This window comes from Schistocerca americana, chromosome 2, assembly GCF_021461395.2.
Source record: "Schistocerca americana isolate TAMUIC-IGC-003095 chromosome 2, iqSchAmer2.1, whole genome shotgun sequence".
NCBI classification, from domain to species: Eukaryota; Metazoa; Arthropoda; class Insecta; order Orthoptera; family Acrididae; genus Schistocerca; species Schistocerca americana.
The window spans coordinates 608,066,628-608,089,381 of NC_060120.1; the positions used below are offsets into that span (position 1 = coordinate 608,066,628).

Here is a 22,754-nt window from a genome sequence, read left to right on the forward strand (position 1 = left end):
TAATTTAAACAGGAATTTATGTAGTCATGTAAAACCTGAATCAGAAAGGCTGAAGATGGATCTGAAGCCTGTTTCTTGTTAACACACCCCTAATCTTCCCACCAACTCCAAGAACCAGTTGCAAAAAAATACTCTCCCTCCCCAAAAGAGCACCCAATATTATCTCCGACTGGAGCACCTGATTCAAGTCTTTTGCCAAGGCTCCAACTATCGAAGATAAAATTTTATTTTGGCTGTACAGATAATTAAAAAACCTGATGGAACTTTAGAGCACAAAGTCCACAGATGGCCTACTAACATACATAGATGCCTTCATAAAAATTCCAGTCATCATCCCAAGCAGAAAAGAGGAGAGATCAACATATCAGTGCACTGTGCTAAAATAATCTGTGAATCAACATTATGTGAACAAAGAGCTTGGACATTTAAGAACTACTTTTAGAAGAAACAACTGTTCTTAAAAGGTCAGGAGTATCTAGTAAAAAAGAATCAACTAAAGGGGGAAGTTTTCCCCTAAATCATATAAACTGTCACAGATTGCATCAGCAGATGCTGTGAAGAGACAGCATCAATAGTGTTCAAACCAACAAAAAAGGCGCACAAATCTTTGGCCAATGGAAAGAACCTATGTCCACCTTTTGCCAAAGCAGAAGTATGCAAAATCCCTTGCACATGCTCTGAACTGTGCACAGAAACTACAAAAAGAACACCTGGCTTATTGAACACAGGAGCAATTGTCATCTGGGAAATGTAGCAGTAAATAATGTACTTGGACCAGCGAACTACAAAATTTGGTGCTTCGATACTACAGTTTTATCAAGGTCCCAGAATTACTATGCTAAGATGTACGGAGACCATAGAAAATCAAAAGCAGAAAAACAATTTAGACAAACCACGGGTCTTAATGCTAAATAAAGCAAACAACCCCAACTGTACAGCACTGTAAGCTCCATAGCGCATGTTGGCGCAACTTCACAATCTTAGGTAGCAATCTGATGATGTCACAACCTGATCGCTACAGTTCAGCTTGCTGAGCTTATTTAAGTTTGAAACTTGCTATCTGAATTTTTATAGCCTCTGGTGACATCTCCAGCATACAGAGACAAAACAGTAGGCACACAAATATGCCTTCACCGGTGACAATTTTTAAATTTCTGCACCCTGTGTTGAACAGAACCTGTTACTACAAGATGAAAGTACTTGCAGAATTTGAGTGGCCTCCAAACATTTCAAGAAGTCTCTCTAAACAAATTGTGCAAGCATGGTAATTACCAGATTACCATCTATGCATCGGACACTGGCCAACACCTCTGTCGACAGCCAATAGGAGGTGGAGGCCACTAGCAGGCAACACAGCGGCTGAACGACAGTGCAGCGCAAACTACTGTGCAGGCAAATTCAGCACCCCCTGCAACATATGCCTATGTAGGTGAGTGCCAATCATCGCTCACTCTCATTCAGCTCTGGCTCCACGTGCGACTCACTTCGTCACTGAACTGTGTTTATGTTTTTCTTGCCATGCATCACCCAGAGTGTTGTACTTTTTTCTCTTGTGCTTGAGATCCGAAAATATATTTTTCCTAAGAGTGATGGCATGTTTTTATGGTGAGTTAGTTGTTGACTTTTATTTTCCTATAATTCAGGAGACTTTCTCTCATGCTGTTAAAACAGACAAAATAATTAGTTTTAAAGCTACTGAGTTCTAGTTTCCATGAAACTGGTTTTCTCTGAAGTAATATCAGAATACAATACAAAAGAATAATATAACATTTTAACTTAGGTATAGATTCCTAGAGAGATCACAAGTAAACTTGCACAATCAAGTTACAAAAGAGCCTGAAAAAAGAAGAAATGGAATATACTAATGTAAATACTGCTACTATCTTCATGTCACACAAATGAAATAATTTTAAAAACAGTTCCATATAAATTAATCTAACACACATTGCACTCATATCATAGTACCTAACATAAATGAATTAACATGTCTGCAGTTGATGAGTAATATATTTACTAAAAAAAACACAAAACATGCTACACAAAGATGCTCTTTGTCTCCGAGTGATAAACATAAATGGAAGCAAAAACTTAAAAACTGATCATACGTACACTGTGGAAGGGATCCAATAAGATGAGGGCATTCTGAAAGAAGCAGTCTGATGCTGTCCTGAATTCCCACAGTATTTGCTTTATCAGATGTAGTCATTAAAAATTCAGCCAATGCCGCTATAGACGAACCTGCCACCTGGCCACATTTCAAATAGGCAGCTTTCTTAAGAAGGTATTCCAATAACTTCTGCCACTGAGGGAGACAAATGAGTGGTGAAAGAGCTACTGCATCCAATAATGAAGCAACTTCATGATGTTCCAGTGTGAAACAAACTAGTATGTTTGACAAATCTCTTGTAAACTCTGTGGATCGCTTTCTCTTGCTTGATGTTTGCCTCACTATCTCACTCATAAATTTCATTTTTAGTGGATCAAGAATGTTGCAGAGATTAGATTTATTTCTCACAAAACAATTTGCAGAGGACATTAAGAAACATATTAAATCTGTCATCAGCATATCAGACTGCTGCTGGTCATTGCACAGTGGATTAAACATTTCAACAACATTCTTGTTTCTCAAAGCTACTTTCAGACAGTTCTCAACAACAAACTCTTGAGCTGCACTGGCTGTTTCAAAAACAACACAATCTATGGATGACAAGCCACTTAACTGTTCTGGTTGCTCTAGTTTATTTGCAATCTCCATAAGATGCTGAAGAGTGTACTTGCATTTTTCATATACCACAAGTGTAAGTGCGTTGTGCATAGCAAGACGACTTGCATAAAACAGTGTCTGATCAAATAAAGACATTATCAGTTCTGGATCATCATTTACTTCCATGGAATCAAAGAAATTAACAATAGCTAATGGTTTCTCATCAATGTGTGTGTCAGTTTTCAGTAGCTTTTTGCTGAGCTTTCTTAATGGACAAGAAGGTGGAAAAGGCTTTCCAAGTGGGTGTGCTACTGGTGACTTGAACCAACTGTCAATATAGCTCACAACTGCTGGTGGCAAGCGGCAGTGAGGCATATGTACCAAGGAAGAAAGCAATGAGGGAGAGGCCTGCTGGTGAAATAGACACACAACAACATGTGACAGGAAATATGGAACAGCACCTACACAATCTTCATCAGAGTCTTCTTTTCCTGTAAACAATGCTGCTACAAGCAGAAGACTTGAAGATTCATGGTTCTCCATTGTTCTGGCCATGCAGGTAGGGGTATGGTGATCTTCCATTAGATCTGAAACAACAATTTAAAAAAAACTATATATAAGGGCTGCATAAAAAAGACGTCATTATACACTAGTGTCTGTGAAAATTGTAACACCAAGGAGACATATGATTACAGTGAAATTTATTTCACAGATTATGCATATGACAACACACTAACAGTTTGAATTACAAACCTGTATATACACTTTGACTCTCAGAATTCAGTATGGTTTGAAGCTGCCATATGTTGCAATCAGGGCGTCTAGACATTGTAGCATGGAACGATGACCTAGTTATGTTGTTGGGGAACACACTGCCACAAAATTTTTTAGGTGTGTCCACAAAGCATCAACAGCGATTGCTGGAGCACTACACTGAAGAAACTGCCGACGGACCATATTCCAGAAATGTTCAATGGGCGACATGTCAGGTGAATATACAGAAAGAAGCCTTGCACATTCCTTGTCACAGGTGACCAGACATTATAGCATGTTGGGCTGTCTGGAGGAGGAGCCTCCAGCACTAAAACCTCCTTCATGCAGTAATTGCTGCTGCTGAAAGTAACATCGTTACATAAGAGGCGAGATCACACACTATAACCAGTAGCACCCCAAAACACCTTACTTGGTGTTAGTCCACTACACCACTCAAAAATGCAGTATACCAGATTGCGTTCACCACAGTGGGTTCTAACACATACATGGTAGTCACTGTAGGCGAAGTCAAAGTGGGAGTCTTCCAAAAAACACCATATTTTGCTATTCAGCAAGCCACTGGTTCACATCCCCATTGCAGTCTAAGGTGATGGTGCTTTCTGGTCAATGGAAGCCAAGGCTACGGCATGTATGCCACCAGTCCAACCCACAACAGATGGCATCGCAATGTCGACACAAGTGCAATGCCCCAAGATCAAGCCCAACACTGTGGACCGAGTTGTTCTTTCTGTTACGACCATGGGAACAAGATGGCAGTTATAAAATTGAGTGGTCCAGTACCCATTCATCACTGTATACAAACCTCTTGCATCCAATGGTTTTACACACACACACACACACACACACACACACACACACACACACACACACACACCACTATCATAGCAGCATGCCCTGTACAAGCCGTAATGTCACAGTATGACAAACCCATTTTCTGTAGACCAATCATTCTCCCCATTCAAACTCACTCACTCATGCTGATATTGGATCCTTTAAAATCAACAAGGCATATCAGCACTTGCTTTTACATTTGCAATTTGTTTGGTGGCTTTGCATTCGCTGAGAGTCTCCCAAAAGAGGGCATTATTGGGCCTGGGTGCATGGTCCTTCTCTGCAATCTTAATCAATTAATATGATTCCACTGTTCTATACATCCTCAATTTTGGAGTAGTTCAGACCATTTTTCTGGGTATCACAATTTTCACAAACAGTAGTGCATAAACACGGTAAGGAAACTTCTAGCAGAATGTAAATAATTTAGGAGTAATGGAGACGCCTCAGTGAATAGAGAGAACATTGAGTCATTAACAGGCAAACAAAAACTGGAAACTTAACTACATTGTGCTAGCTGAACACACAATGCCACGACTGCAGTTCGGCAGGTAGTCTTAATGAGGGACTGTGTCGTATCTACCGGCAAACTACAAAATGTAGCTGCGCAGGTTTTGTTTGTGTGTGTGTGTGTGTGTGTGTGTGTGTGTGTGTGTGTGTGTGTGTCCTCTAACTCATTAAAGGATTCTTCTGTAAGCTAGAAAGTCTGCATTTTTTCTTTGTGTACCCACTGACACTCAATGCTTCCACTATTTGGTGGCTTGTCTCCTTCACTCTTAAATTATTTATTAAATGACAGACACTGAAAACTAACCAAACTAAAGATGATAATTGTATATTTATCAGATTGTGAAGCAAATAATCAAGATGACTGCATCTGATGAGTACTGTGATCTTCAATGGGTGGTCAAGCTTGACCCTGGTCAGTTTGATGGTGGGAGTAGTGAGATTGCTGTTGATGACACGTCACTAGCACACAACCCAGAATTCTGTTTAAAAAGCAGTCAAGCAGCCCAACACAAACAGAGACGGACAAGAAAGCTCAAAATTTTCAAATAGGTACTATCTCATCAGGTGTGAGAGGCAAAACAGGAAATGAAACACAGTAAAGCAATAATATAAATGAAATTTTCAGAAGATGAAGGCAGTTTTACACTTTTGGCAATAAATATACACAGGATGAAGGTACAGCACTTGATATTACATTTTATCTAGTAAGTAAAGATAAGACATTGTTTAACATTTATTCAGCCCCCCTTAATCCCAGTTTAACTGGATTCTTTTTTTGTTTTCTTTTCATCTCCCTCCAAACATAATGGCACTTCTACAACTGATGGATTAAGGTGTACTGGAGAGCACAATGTGTACACAGTTAACAGATACTGAGTAAACTAACTGCAGAATAGGGAGAAGTTAAGTTTGATTCCTGTACTGAAACTGGTAAATACCGAAGATGTGATTTTTATGGTTGCATCTTCTTAGGATCAAGTTCCTGAGCCATCAATTCTGAAGTCACGGACAACAATATGGCCTGCTGTTTGCAGTTCCATTACTGAATTTTTGATTAGTTGTCAAACCTCTGAATTCCTTGAAATGTCATCAAACATTCCTGGTTGTTAGGATGTAGACAACAGTGCCGTAGGTGCTTGGTTGGAGAATGACAGTGATGACCAATTTCAAAATCTGTATGGCCGCTTGTTACTCTACAGAGAATGATATCGATGGTAAAGTGGACAACAAAAATGACACAGGAGGGGAAGAAATAATGACCCATGAGAAGACAATGGCACAGCTGAAAAAAACTAAAGGTTTACCTAGAACATCATCCTGAAACAACTCCAGACAAACTGATGTTAGTGACACATCTAAACGATTGTGAAACTCTCAAACACCACTCAAATTTGAAACAAAAGAAACTTACACTCCACTTTAGTAAATAAATGTGAGTGGACTACAATATAGCATTAAAGAGGCAAAAAAAAAAAAAAGTTTCTTATTAGCACCAAAACAAAAGATTAGTATATTGTAGCACATATTAGTGTTTTTGCATTTAGTAGAACATTTCCAGATTTTTGGTAATCTGGATTACATCCGGTCCCACCTAGTCCAAATGCATGAGTTCCTTGTATATCTGAAATTCTGAAATTATTACACAATACTCAGAGAGAGAGAGAGAGAGAGAGAGAGAGAGAGAGAGAGAGAGAGAGAGAGAGGATTAGCAAAAATCTCGAAATTCCTGACCACTTTATTTTAAATTTTTGCACAATACTCTAATAAACATTCAGCTAGACACTGGAATGCAAGCGCACGTGCTCACAGTCACATTCCAGTGCTTGCTCACTCATGTTCTCTCTCTCTCTCTCTCTCTCTCTCTCTCTCTCTCTCTCACACACACACACACACACACACACACACAACACACACACACACACACACACAATGTATAGTTTTTCTGTTAAAAGCAACTGTGACAGAAGAGCACCCTTAATAAAGACAACAAACAAAAGTGTAGTGCCATGTGGGACGCAACAGTTGACCTTTCGAAACAGATCTATCAAACACAGAGGCCACACTTATGTCCATATATGGCAACACTGTGGCCACTGGTAACATTATAGCTGGCAACTAGAGTATGTAAGGATCTAACAGTAGCCCATCAGTAGACTTTTCACTTAATCTGTGAATCTAGTAATTACTTGGGTCTCTGGCCACTATGATCTTTTGCCAGATGCTTCCATGAACAAATGTAAAATCATTTCTTACAAATAACAACCTTGATGCTTTTAAATTTGATATTACACAGAAGTGATATGTCTGTGTCATAAGCACTCATGGAAAAAAGTTGAGCAAGCCCAGACTGATGAACAGGAAGTTTCTAATTGAATTCAAATTGTTTCCTAGCTTTAATATTTTTTTAATCAAAAAATGAAATGGTAATACAGAGTGTAAATAAAGTCTGGGAACACTTTCAATTATTTATTGCACAAGAAGCAAACATTGTACAGATATGATACATATGTCATTTTGAAGAGAAACCCTGAAAGTTTCTTCATGTATACCGCCACAGCATAGATTGGTAATTTGCTGACAGTCAGCTCTAGTCGCAAACATAGCAAGTTCAGGTGCAGTGCAAGCTTTCTGTGTGTTGGAGTTCAACAAAAACACGTGTGCTACAGCTGTTCAATGGATGTTTAAAACCAACTGCAGTAAGAAGCCATCAACAAGGGCCATTTACCACTGGCACAACAAATTCGTTACAATGGGTTGCTTGTGCCCGGCAAAGAGAAGAGGATGTCCCAGTGTGAGTGAAGTGAACGTGGAGCGCGTACGAGAGACATTCATAAAGAGTCCAAAGAAATTGGTGTGTCATGCATCCCGTGAACTCAAAACGGCTCCAATGACAGTGTGGAAAGTCCTGTGACAGAAGCTGTCTATGAAACCATTCAAATTGGAGCTAATGCAGAAGCTCAATGATGACAATAAAGACAAGCATTCTCAGTTTTGTTCACAGTTGCAACAACTAAATGCGAATGGGGATGGCATTGTTGATGCCTTAAATTCAATCGGACACTCTGTTCATCTTTAAGCAGGATGGGGCACCAACCCATTTTCATCGTGAAGTTCGTGGGTACCTGAACACGGAGCTGCCACAACGATGGATTGGCCGTGCTACAGAAGGGGACAACTGTTTCATGAAATGGCCTCCCCGATCACCAGATGTCACTTCATGTGACTTTTTTCTGTGGGGACACATTAAAGATCTGGCGTATGCAGAGCTCTGGAAGAGAATACGGGAAGCAACTGCCACAGTCAACGATGCCATGCTGGGACAAGTATGGCAAGAATGCGATTACCATATTGACATCTGCCGGGTCACTCATGGTTTGCATATTGAATGTTTGTAAAAAAACTTTCAAAGTTTCTCTTCAAAATGCAATATGTATCACATCTGTACAATGTTTAGTTCTTGTGCAATAAATAATTGAAAGCGTTCCCGGATTTTACGTACACCCTGTATGTTATAGATCTGGGGTGCCTAACCTTTTAACTTAACTAGGCCACATTGGAAGAAGATGAGTATTTTTGGGTCACACATAATATCCTGAACTTCACTAGAAATGAGAGAGAGAGAGAGAGAGAGAGAGAGAGAGAGAGAGAGAGAGAGAGAGAGATAGGGGGGGAGAGGGAATAATCGTGGGAGAGGGAATAATCGTGGGTGGGAGTTTCGACTGAAAATATTCAGTTTATGATAACTTACGGCATTGTTTTCTTTTTCATACCAGTCATGTGCTAAATGTTCACTTCTTGGGCCGCACACTGATCCTAGCTTTGGGCCACATGCAGCCTGCAGGTTGGATACTGCTGTCATAGATGGCTGTGCCCCTTAATCACTCATCTGTGCTGCTAACAGTAATTTCATTCAGAAACTATATTTACCAAAGGTACCAGAAATACCCATTCAAGCCCATTCAATGATATATTCACCATCCTTACAGCACTCCTGCTTGCAACTACTTACTACATGAGTCCAAACTATGCAAATGACATAACTTCAATACCTGTGCCACGTATCAAGCCAACGTATCCTATTCCAGTCTTATGAGTATTATATACCACCTCTATTAAAGGCAGGGTCGCCTGTGAAAGCAGCCCCATCACACATGAACTTTGATGGAGCCACTGCATGGCTTGTTACATAGAGACACCATTAATTTATGATCCAGCTGTACCATCACTAAACTTCATTGTTTCCTATTCTCTTATACGAAGTTACTTATCTATGCCAAAATGTCTTGATGCTCTTCCAGAATATGTGTACACTCTTTCAATCAACAGTATACATTTCAGGCTTGTGAGTGCTTCGTTTATTGACATGTTACTCCTCAGGAGTTACTGCAAATGGTACTTCATTTCCGCCTTACCATCTTTTCAATACTGGATAGCAGAAAATCAAACCTGACTACAAATTGACCATGGAGCAAAGTATGACACTTAGCTTCCTTTGCTGATTTACTGTAATCAAAATCCACATCGTAAAGCTGCTTGTGATCATGAGATTCTACTTACAACTCTCTTTCCAACCACATTGAATATCTCATTTGAACCAATAAAAGAAACAATGTCTCAATACAGCTGTAGCTTGATGAAGTGACTTGTGACAACAGAGCTGCCAGTGTGTAGCTCAGCTTACACCTTACCTGGATTCCTTAATCAGTGACAGATTACTAGAAGTTGATTTTGACTCCAAATCTCTTATCTATAATGGAATTCTGCCAACTACAAACATCATGATATACAATTTGCCATTATAGAGCATGTACTACTATCACGATGAATACAGCACAGAATATTCTATAAAAGCTCCAACAGAAACTAGTGAGGGCTAACCAATGTGCAGCACAACATGACAAATGATGAAGTTGATTGATGTTGATCAATTAGTGTTGTGAGTTGTGGAGTAAACGTTACAAAGTTTTCAGTAGTTACAAATATAACTGTGTAAAACAGTCTTGGTTATATACTTATGTTACTTATATCTCCAACCAAGGTTTAGGTTAGACTGGAAAGTGGCAGCTTGGTTGAAAGTGTGGCATAGCTCTGCGAGATCTTTACAACGGTTGTTGCAATTGTAGCAATTCCAGTGTATATAAGATGGACTTGACCCAGAAATTGATTTCCATTTCTGTACCAATGCACATGGAGGCTTTTTAAACAGAATTCTGGGTTGTGTGCTAGTGACGTGTCATCAACAGCAATCTCACTACTCCCACCATCAAACTGACCAGGGTCAAGCTTGACCACCCATTGAAGATCACAGTACTCATCAGATGCAGTCATCTTGATTATTTGCTTCACAATCTGAGGCATTTGGATTCTTCCACCTCGAAACACCACAGTATCTTATTTGTATAGGTGTAAACTGTTCTTTCAACATAGTCTTTAATACTGCATCCCCCTTGGCAGATTTTTCATTAATCCTTGTCCTCCACCCTCCTATGTAGCAACAATAGTTAACTTACACCTGTGTGGCAGCAAAAAATTCAGGGTTCGAGTTTGAAAGTTGATATTTGAAGATATTTTCATTAGCAATATAATGATACAAAGAATGAAGGGTGATGCTAAAAATTTCCTGATCACAAGACTGGATGTCAACATTCTGTGTCTCGTGAAGTGGTGGCACGACATCCCACTGACACTCATCCGTTCATAAGAACGAAATGTTATAATTCGCAGCTTGGTTAGTATTACTTACGAGGACAGGACTGACCTGCACTAAGTTTCACCCTGTTCTCTCTGTTTCATGATCAAAGACACAAACACAGCACAGCACAATATCACACCTCATACATACTCTTCACAGTAACCTGCACAAAAAATTTACATTTGATAAACCTGACATGCAATCAATTAAACTGATGTCAACAACAAATACTTGTACCATGATATTAGGTAAATAAATACGAAAACCACCTTCTGTACATGCTTCTGTCCCCATGTCATTTCTTTAGAGTGAATGGATATGTATGTAGGTGAGGTTGTCATTCTAGAAATGTATTTCTTCAAATACTGATGATTTAGGGTAACGTCCTTTACATGGCAGTTCGTAATGGTTATGTTTTTGTCGATACATGGTTTTTGTTAAATGCGTGTCACCCAGTGTCTTACCGGCCTGATGAGATGATCAATCTCAGAAAATAAGATATGGATTTTCCTTCTCCAATAGGAAAAAAAGAAAAAAATGGGCACAGTGGAAAAGAAATGCAAAGCCAAAACCCGGGGCAGAGGGAAAAAGTCAAAGATAATGTAATATGAAATGAACACAGCAAACTGGAAAATAATAGATAACTTGATCCTGAAGAATAGATTCAGTTAGACAATGTAGGAAAAATGCATTCAGCAGATTAGGAAATAAAAGTATTTCGTTGCTGGTAAAAATTCTGCATGCCTGCCTTAGCACATTCTGAACTTTCATGCAAGAACTCAAGCTAAACCATGATTGGTTACTGAAAAAATATAATTTAGTTTAACAACTACACTGCAGTGCAGTCAGAGGCTTTACTGATACTGCAAATGCTGCATGGTCTTTATTGGACCATCACTGAAATTCCACAAGATTTTCAAACACCATATGAAAATGAAGAGCAAGTACACTGTCAAAATACTGTGAATTTTTAGTGACACCACAAGAGGACATTTGTTCAGAGTTTCAGCAATAATAAAACTAGTTTTCAATACTACTAACCATCCAAGAGCTCCTGCAAGGAACCAGCAGGAACATGATGCAAGGCATCTGTCTGGAAAGTACAGGCTTCTTCTTCTGCACTTTGTAAAATTTTCAGATAACTAGCAGAGTCATGTGCTAGATGCTGAATTGTGTTCACAATGAAGGAAGCAACTTCTTGCTGACTATCAGGCACCACTGTAGTGTAGCTGTGTAGCCAAACTGGCAACTCTCTTTGTGCACCCTCTAGTTGCCCTGATGCCTCAAACAGTGCAGAAAGTGCTTGCCTAGCAGGTTTAGAGCCTTGGGCCACTAAACTGAACAGAGCTAGTGATACTTTTCTGAAGATCTCCTGCAAAAATAAATTAAATTTTCTTGAAAATTAATAACCGGTCCCCTGCAAATGAACTGGTAGGTAAAACACAAAATATACAATTCTGTAGTGGACAAAACATGTGCGCATTATTAGCAAAAAAACTTGGGTGAAAATCAACAAATGAAATAACAGTTTAAATTTTCAGGTCTTTACATTGATAAAAACTGAACTGGAAGTCACATCTTGGAGCTATTATTAAACATCTAAGCTCTGCAGCTTTTGCACTACAGATAATACTAGATTTTGGAGCTGAAAATGTCAAAAAGGTGACTTACTTTTCCTATTTTTATTTACTGATGTATGACAGCATCATATACTGGGGAAATTCCTCATTCAGGAAAAAAATGGTCACCACACAGAAGCTGGTAATAAGGATAATATGAGGCATCCACTCTAGAACCTCTTGTACACAGCTCTTTACTGACAACAGTTGAATAGTACAGTTGCTCCTTTATGAATTTCATTGTCAACAATAAATCACAATTTGAAAATAACAATAAAACTCAAAAATATAATACCAGAAGGAGAAATGAATTATTCTAGCCACCACTCAGCCAGACTGTGACACAAAAAGGAGTGATGTATTCAGAAATGAAAGTCATTGACCACATACCAAGTTATGCGAAGAATCTGACAGACGTTAGAATTTACTTAATAACACAAACTTCAACCATGTCTTGTTGACAACTACTTCTACTCCACAATATAATTTCTGACTATATAATAAAATAAAACAGATAGGGGTGTGTGTGAGTAATTGTATTTCAAATAAGGTGCTGTGAAAAATAATGTTTACGTGAACATCAGAGAAACTGGTGAGACAACTTTTTGTGAATGTTCATACATAACAATGGGCCAACAACATAGATAAACTTAGCTCACTAAAGGTCAACACATGTTAGCAGCATTAATAAATGATACAATCTCACAATCAACAATGACGTGCTTTAAGCACTTATCGTTGTCAGTGTCGCAAATAAAAACCAATTTTTTAAGCTGTTATTGTTCTCAGTGTCTCAAATAATAACCGATTCGCTCCACATCATAGTGAGACATCACAATTACGATCCCTGGAACATGCAAACAACTAATAAATGATTTTTACTGCTTACATTAGACTTCACTTCAAGATTCCATATCTCAAAACTATTTCAAGCAATGCAAGAAGAGATTTTCAGATCTCTAAAATGGGAATTCTCAAAGGAATATTCCCTTGTCTTGCTTATGATACTGCACAGGTCTGTTTTAAGTAACCTAGGAATTAATTATGATACAACTAAAATAATGTGAGAATACTAAAAATAAGAACAATTAATGTAGAGAATCATTTGATCAGTGTTACTACTTAGAGCAGTAAAAGATGACTAGATGGAGCAAAAAATAAATAAATAATAAAAAATAAAAAACCAGGAGAATGGCCTGGTACAGAAAAACTAGTTTTCAGAACTAAGTTTACAATGTGACTTACACTCGATCTGTATCACCAGTTTTGAGTTTTAGGAATGACACAAGGACTTTTGGGGTGGAAGTCAATAATAAGTAGTGGGTTCTCCACAAGCAATCAAAAGATGCACACTGAGAACTACTAGGAGATATAGAAAAACAAACAATACTTTTCAGGTCACAGACTGTAGTGGAAGACATAATTAAGTGATTTTTGAAGTTTTCGTTGGGTAATAGTATTGCTCGAGATATCAGGATTGCACTCAAATGATCTTGACTTCTTATCTTGACATTTCAGTAGACAACCAGGCAGGAGAAATTTGTGACTGGAGATTCCTGAGTCAAAGTGCTATGTTGACAGGGTGTTACAAAAAGGTATGGCCAAACTTTCAGGAAACATTCCTCACACACAAAGAAAGAAAATATGTTACATGGACATGTGTCCAGAAATGCTCACTTTCCATGTTAGAGCTCATTTTATTACTTCTCTTCAAATCACATTAATCATGGAATGGAAACACACAGCAACAGAACGTACCAGTGTGACTTCAAACACTTTGTTACAAGAAATGTTCAAAATGTCCTCCGTTAGCGAGGATACATGCATCCACCCTCCGTCGCATGGAATCCCTGATGCGCTGATGCAGCCCTGGAGAATGGCGTATTGTATCACAGCCGTCCACAATACGAGCACGAAGAGTCTCTACCGGGGTTGCGTGGACAAGAGCTTTCAAATGCCCCCATAAATGAAAGTCAAGAGGGTTGAGGTCAGGAGAGCATGGAGGCCATGGAATTGGTCCACCTCTACCAATCCATCGGTCACCGAATCTGTTGTTGAGAAGCGTATGAACACTTCGACTGAAATGTGCAGGAGCTCCATCATGCATGAACTACATGTTGTGTCGTACTAGTAAAGGCATATGTTCTAGCAGCACAGGTAGAGTATTCCGTATGAAATCATGATAACGAGCTCCATTGAGCGTAGGTGGAAGAACATGGGGCCCAATCAAGACATCACCAACAATACCTGCTCAAACGTTCGCAGAAAATCTGTGTTGATGATGTGATTGCAGAATTGCGTGCGGAGTCTGGTCAGCCCACACATGTTTATTGTGAAAATTTACAATTTGATCATGATGGAATGAAGCCTCATCCGTAAAGAGAACATTTGCACTGAAATGAGGATTGACACACTGTTGGATGAACCATTCGCAGAAGTGTAACCGTGGAGGCCAATCAGCTGCTGATAGTGCCTGCACACACTGTACGTGGTACGGAAACAAATGGTTCTCCTGTAGCACTCTCCATACAGTGACGTGGTCAACGTTACCTTGTACAGCAGCAACTTCTCTGACGCTGACATTAGGGTTATCGTCAACTGCATGAAGAATTGCCTTGTCCATTGCAGGTGTCCTCATCGTTCTAGGTCTTCCCCAGTTGCGAGTCATACGCTGGAATGTTCCGTGCTCCCTAAGACGCCGATCAATTGCTTCGAACGTCTTCCTGTCGGGACACCTTCGTTCTGGAAATCTGTCTTGATACAAACGTACTGCGCCACGGCTATTGTCCCGTGCTAATCCATACATCAAATAGGCATCTGCCAACTCCGCATTTGTAAACATTGCACAGACTGCAAAACCACGTTCGTGATGAACACTAACCTGTTGATGCTACGTACCGATGTGTTTGATGCTAGTACTGAAGAGCAATGAGTAGCATGTCAACACAAGCACCAAAGTCAACATTACCTTCCTTCAATTGAGCCAACTGGCGGTGAATCGAGGAAGTACAGTACATACTGATTAAACTAAAATGAGCTCTAACATGGAAATTAAGCGTTTCCGGACACATGTCCACATAACATCTTTTCTTTATTTGTGTGTGAGGAATGTTTCCTGAAAGTTTGGCCGTACCTTTTTGTAACACCCTGTATATCAAAATTTGGTGTGATGGCATGTGCCCATAGGTCTTGACCACATGACCACCCTCTGTTAAATTTAGCACTCTGTTTTAATGTGTGCTGTATCTAGCATGTGGTAGGAAAAGTGCGTCAGTGTCATTGCATGCATGCCCTCTATCAAACTGTAGGCCTGCAGAGTTAAAAAATGATAGTCAAATGCAGAAGATTGCCACCAGATGTGAAACTATGCATTTAATTTTGTCTTCATAAAGAAATTAAAGAAATGGCAGGGCCCATGCCTTGTCCAATTTAAGGCTGTCATTTCAATTAATAAGGTTGCTCACCACACTACCACAGCTTCTATTGGTGTGGAATTTTTGGTATAAACTTAGTGTGTGGTTCAGCATTCTCCAATAGTAAGTTTAACCTCTAGCAGCTGCCTGGTTTGCACCCAAAATGTTGAGACAAGAAGTCAACGTCAACTGGCTGCAACCCAGAAATCTTGTGGAATAGACTGAATTATGACTATAACGAAGATGGCATGGCAGTGGATAGGACATGTGAACAGGTGAATGGATGGTAGAAGGAACAAGAAAGCTTTTTGCTGGATTCAAAGTTAAGAAAAGATTTAAGCAAAGATCTACTGAAAGACAGCATTCCAAAACATGGAAGCGTATAGCAAAAGACAGTAATGCATGGAGAAGTCTGGAGGAGGTCGTCATCCAGCAGTTAATGTTAACGGCATTTATGTTTTGTAATGCACTAATCTCTACTTTGTCACAATATCGACAAATACTTAATACAGAATACAGCACTGGACAACACAGTCCAATAATGATCTCGTACTGCTGAGCTTACTTCAATAATGACTCATGCCTCCACCCTTCATCACTGATCTTTCAGCACATTTAATTCAATAATGAATTAAATGCACTGAAAGATCAGTGACAAGGGGTGGTGGCACAATCAGATAGCCTAATGGTGAAGACAACTGCTTGAAATAAGAATGAAATGTGTTCCTGAGTCCTGGTTTGGCACAAATTGCCAATTTTCACAGCATATTCTTCAATCTGTATAATACTTTAAAAATAAATAAATAAATAAATAAAATAAAATAAGAATTGCAACTAATGCAACAGAAAAAAGTGATGCAGAAAAAGTGGTGTACAGTGTTATAACTAAACTTATTTTAGAAGTCTTCAAGTGCAAACCTTTTGAACATCAATTTGTCATATTCTTACCATTTCCACTTTAATTAAGCCACTGATCAATAAAAAAGGAGTGGATAACATCAAATAAAACTCACCGAATCAGGCTTTAGAATGGAGCTGTCAGTGTACAGTGAAAGAAATGTAGCTCTTGCCAGCATAAGTGGGAAATCCTTGTTGGGTTGTAATTCCAGCAGATTAGGCAATAATGAACATATCCACTGTGACATAACAGCTATGTCAATTAGCTGCGGACACATTTGCTGATACAGCAGAAGCAGCTGGAGCAGAGCACATTCATAGTCACCAGCGTCTGGTAAAGATGGCCCATCATTCCTATCATCTTGTCCAACAAGACTATCATCCTGTTTTCCCCAGGTCTGATGAATTAATTGTGCATCTGGAAGATGCTGAAATTAAAAGAGAAGCCCATACTCATTTCTCTTTGTTGCTCAAATTCAAGAATTTTACTAGAAGGAAATATATATTCATTAAGGATCAAAATAACCATTTTAAATTAGACACAGAATGGCTGGACAGTTCTTATCCTCACAATGTGAAATTTCTAGTACTGCCAACTAAGTCAGTTAAAGTAGAAAATAGAAATCCTTTTAGCAATCCTAAACAACTTGCCTCACTCAGGTTTACTATTTCCATGATTTGGACCTGTCGCAAGAACATATTCTGTTAGCTATTTAATCCAGAATAAGACATATTGTTAACTAAGTTACTTGGGAATTTGTGAGATGTTATTAACCCTTTATACAGTTAATGCTTTTTTATGAACTCACTATTCTCTGTGAAGGAATCCATCTGATCTGAATCAGTTAATATTACACACCATCAACCATTAGTGTAGGCACTGATGAGTAACAGACTATTGGGCCCACACCTTTCCTATAATTATTTGGTGACAACCTGTATAATCTAGTACGAATGCATATTCATTTTATGATGCTCATTATTTGCTATGGTACTGAGAAAACCCTGCAACTCTGGAATCCAGTATTTAGTAGGTGTAAGCTGCCCCCACCCCTCCCTCTCCACCCCTCCCTCTCCACCCCACGGGAACCATAGTTTCTGCACAATGTTCCTGGGCATCTTGCATCACAATACAAAGCTTTAAGGCAACAAAGCAATTCCTTTTTAAATATGTTTTTTAGTTGTACACATTATAACCTTTCTGAAACTGGCTTTTACTTTCTGCCAAAAATCCGATTCAAGAATAAACATAATGAGAGTAAAATGTTTACTAATTTTAGAAAACTATTGTATAATATTCACTTGTCAACTTCAAACACTTTTACCAATGCCTGCTATAGTAAAATGAATTTTTTAATAAAGATTTATGTTGACAAAATTGAAGTATAAAATAATTAGTAATGCTGCAATGGCGATAAGTAAAACATTCACCTGCAGAAGTGACAAGACAATGGAAACAAATATACTTGTATCAAATTGTCAAGAGAAACTCATTTTGAAAATAAATAATAGCAAAAAGGAATGAAAGAAGGAAGATTGGGTTTAACACCCCACTGACATCGAGGTCATTAGAGACAGAGAACATGATGGATTGTGTCAAGAATGGCGAAGGAAATCAGCAGTGCCCTTTCAAAGGAACCATCCCGGTATTTTCCTGGAGCGATTTAGGAAAATCACGGAAGACTTAAATCTGGATGGGACGGATGTGGGTTTTAACTGTCAACCTATCGAATACAAGGCCAGTGTGCTAACCACTGTGCCACCTCACTCAGTACAATAAATATTAGCCTTAATGTAATTAGATATATGTTCTTTATCAGTAAGAACTGTACCTGTATAAGGTAGGCTGACACTGCATCTGCAGATAAACTCACTCCCCAATGCAGCAACTTCATCTGATAATACCTCAGACGTAAAAGAAGGGACACTAGCAGTAATACAGTCCGATGTCTGACAGCCAAATGGGAATGAGTGACACCAGCTTCACCCACAACTCTCAGTGGCACAGTAGGAACTGTAAGAGCTAGCACCAAACTCAACAGTCGGTTGTCATGTGCATTTTTGTGTGCAGATTCAGCAAATGATTTCAGATGCTCTGGCTCCACAGATGTTACTACCTATTTAAAATAAAACAAAACAGATTCAAACTCTTTTAATGCACAAGTATGAGATACAAACTTTAAGAAATAATGAATTACAAAAAGTGTTTCCTTGCTGACTGTAAACTCTCGAAAGTGACACACACACACACACACACACACACACACACACACACACACACACAGTCTTTTATTCACTGTGCATATGCTTTGTACTGAATAGGTACAATGCTCTAGTCAGATTTTTACATTGGTTACTTCTTATGTTACTTCTGTAAATGATGATTCTGACTAGATTTTAGACCACAACTGTTTGTCTATGCTGCACCTACCTTTTGATGATAAACAGATTGTTGTCACATCTGCTAGTTTCTGGAAGCTGGGATACATTTCTTGGCAAAATTCCATGAAGGAGGCAGCAGGAAAGGATTAGAGGGAATTCAATAAAGTAATGCCAGCAAAAGATGAAAAATAAAAACAATTAATATGAGTAGAGACTGGGTAGCTGTCAAATTCACAGCAGCTGCAGCACAGCTAGGGCTAGGGGGGCAAGGACAGTAACAGTAGGAGTTTTAGTTGTGAATTCCTTGTTTCAGTGAGCAACAAGAGGTAGTTGAGAGCAGAAAGGACTGAGGAATATTTTTTACTTGAACAGAGGAAATGGGGAGCAGGGGATAATCCAAATAACGCAAGTCATAAAATTGTTGTTTGTGGTGGGTAATTTAAATGATTTACTTCATTATTGTTGATAGTTATATGGGCAAATATTCATCCGCATGATCAAATGGTTAGTTGTGATGTCCACAGATACTGCTGCACAGAGATTGCAGTTGAACTGCTACTCTCTCATGTCCTTCCGCTCTTTATGAACTCTATCATGTGACCGCAACATGACTGATGTAGGAATTAGTAGGTGAACACGTGGGATAGGTGTTAAACTTCGATTGTTTACAGGGTTATTACTCAGGGCAAGGTTCGTATATCAGACAGCAATATATCAAAATATTGATGTATTGGAATCAGTTACGTTACGTGATATTTGTCCAGCTAATATATCAGTAACATTAATATTTTGTGGCAATACTCAGATAATATTATAACCATTATCAACTCATAATAGAGAAAACTCATCTCTGCTTTCTTTTTAATATTGAAATACTTACAACATAAGACAGGCAACTACAGTTTTTTTGCTTTTAGCTTTTTAGAGATATTTTGACTGTTGGCAATTGTGCATTTTCATATCCTCATCTCACTCAAAAATACAATGTAAGGTTGGAAAAATGTTTCAAATGTAATTCTTGAAACCTCTTCCATTTCCATTGTTCGTTGACTGTTGTGTGTTTATATTAGTGATACTGAAGTGTGAACAAAAGAAGGGTGAGGGGGTGGGGGGTGAAATGCCTCTCAAAAAGTGATTTGCACAAGTATTTTACATATAAGTGCATAGTGTAGTAAAAGTGTGAAGTGCAGTTACTGTAAGACATTACTCCAAACTTAGAATCTGTATTATTATTATTATTATTATTATTATTATCAGATTTCTCTATTCATACATAAAAATAATGTATAGCCTGACTAAAACTAATTTTTCGGCACCGCTATATCACAATTCAATATTTTTCATTTGATTAATTGATGGCCTTGATATTTACTATGGCAGTATTCAATTATATCAAATATCCATATCTATCTTTTGATGACCCATCCCTAACCCAGGGCGCACGGGGTTAAGGGGTAGAAATGGTGTAATTATATACTGCTTTGAGAAAAAGGATTTGAGGTAAATTTAAGCAACACATTTCTGATTTAAAGATACAATGAAATAAAGTTATGGTGGAGAAGACGAGTTGTGCTAAACAAGTATGAGGTAGTACTGTGTCATGAGGAGGGTGCTGAAGGGCATGTTCATGGAATTATCTGGTGAATGGCAGTATATGACATGGAAAATTTTGTTTATGGGTCACACAGAGGAAGATTCTATTTGTCAATAAAGGCCTTGGCAAAAACTTTGGCTTACTGCATGGAGACTTCTTATCACTGCATCTGAGGCATCCATTCCGTAAGTATGGTGCCTTTTTTATAAGAAAAATGGGACAGCTATTTAACTTGGTTTAATGTAATCAGAGGTTATTTTGAAGCCATTAAACAGGCAGAGATCAAAGAGGAGAAAGCTGGCTTATTAAGATGATGAGGATTATTAAGAGCAATCAATTTGGCAAAAGACGACAAGGTTCTGAAAGAATGAGAAGAAAACCTCTTGTTCACTGTGGATCCAAAACTTGGTGATGGATTCAATGAACACTAACCTAATAAATGGTTTAAATAGTGTCCAATGACAGTAAGTCCCTCAGTGAGGGAACTACCGGCACAGGACGTAGCACTCAAAATAACAATAATGGTCTGATTTAATTTACTAAGATTAAATCTGTGAAACTTCATTGTCTAGTCATATATTACTATTTAGACAATATCATTTGTAAAGAATTACATACATTCATATGATGATTTCATAATTTCTCGACTTTTTTTCTCTGTGCTACTCATGCAGTTATGAAGAGTAGTTGGTACAGCACAAATTACTCCAGTGCACATTTGGCAAAATTTGCACAATTACTTCAAAATAGAAATAATAATGACTGTGGAACATAAATACAATGTCACAACAAAATCAACTATTGGACAAAGGAGAGAACAGTATATATGCAGAAATTTTCTATGGGTACTTATTCCATTCAGTTGCACACAAAATACCTTTTCTACAAAAGAAACTGTTTTCTCCCATTTTATTGACGGCCTCGGTGGAAGAAAAGATTCTGTGTTTGCCAGTGTTCTTTTGACTAAATCTGGACACAATTGTAATATTTTTACAACTAACTCTGATGTAAAAATATTGTCCCAAGGCTGATCCAACCCCTGTAAATAAACGAGAAAACGACGAGAAAATTAGCAAATTACACATTCATAATAAATTCACTATATTTGAGCAAATTCTAAATAAAATCTACCAAGAAGAGAGATTATAACTAATATAAAATAGTGCAGATATTTAATACTGGCATACATGGCGCTGGCACATACGATCAGTTTCGTGCTTCCAGAAACAGAAACAATCTCAAATTCCAAGAATCTTCTTTAGTATTTTTTTTTTTATGAGATCTCTTTCTCTTTCAAGTGAAATGTTAAATACAATGTTCTGTTTGTTGCCCCTCAGTTCAGCAAACCTGAGATGCACAATAGACCCCACAGTGTACTGTTTTGAATGTTGTACAGTTACTAGTGTTATTCCAACAACATATATGTGGCTGCCTACTACTAAGAATATCTTTCTTTTAGAATAGTAGTAAATGCCTTGCATTTTTTTAAAAATATTTAAGTTTACTGAAGTAATTTTGTGCAAATATGACATGAAGTGACACTTGCTACGAAGACAGACAACTTGCCATTGTACAGAGGGTGTGTGTGAGTATGGGAAAGGGGGGGGGGGGGGGGGGGAGGGGGGGTGCACACACATTCTGATGAACAATATAAATTCAATAGTTTAGTAACAATATCTATTTTTATAAGTCTGTTTGTCATTCTTGATCTGTCCTCATAATACTGTCATATTCTGCCTACTATTTTCGATTACCACAGTAAAACAAAATTTCTTCTTCCTGTTCTTGTTCTTCTTCTTCTTTTATTTTCTTCTTCATCTTCAATTTTAACCTCTAACATTTGTGACGTTACCCATCTAGTGCATGGTATATCCCCTTATCTTCTGCATTAACATTTATACTCTTCAGATTTTATGGGTAATGGTCCATCATTAATTTTTTCCCCGTATGCTCATAACACTTCAAATGCTTTATGTTTATAGTTCTCTTATTTTTTCATTTAATCCTGTCTGTTGTCTGTCTTCATACAGCTTTTCATTACTGTAAGTAGTCTCATTTCTACTACTTTGTTCCTTGTAACGATTTAGTTTACAGTTGCATATGTAAGCATGAGGACTGGTATTGTCTTATTGGATTTAATTAAACTTATGAAAAGGATAGATTGCTACTTACCATATAGAGGAGACACTGAGTTACAGACAGGTGCAACAAAAAGACTGCTATACATTTGACCTTTTGTCCAAAAGGCCTTATTCCAAAATAGAAAACCCACATACATTCACACAAGCACAACTTGCACACACATGACTGTTGTATTATGGCTGCTGAGGCCATACTG

General features: G+C 38.2%; 1 protein-coding gene across 3 annotated transcripts in view; it reads right to left on the reverse strand.

Annotated features, from left to right (window-relative positions):
* Positions 1-22,754, reverse strand: part of LOC124593416 (nucleolar pre-ribosomal-associated protein 1) — a 173,322-nt gene that overhangs the window by 75,665 nt on the left and 74,903 nt on the right. For all 3 annotated transcript variants that reach the window (XM_047131928.1, XM_047131925.1, XM_047131926.1), the window contains 5 exons: positions 21,294-21,455; positions 18,273-18,557; positions 16,557-16,868; positions 11,553-11,883; positions 2,110-3,291 (listed from right to left, as the gene is read on the reverse strand). In XM_047131928.1, the coding sequence (XP_046987884.1) occupies positions 2,110-3,291; positions 11,553-11,883; positions 16,557-16,868; positions 18,273-18,557; positions 21,294-21,455 (2,272 nt within the window). The remainder of the gene's footprint in view (positions 1-2,109; positions 3,292-11,552; positions 11,884-16,556; positions 16,869-18,272; positions 18,558-21,293; positions 21,456-22,754) is intronic.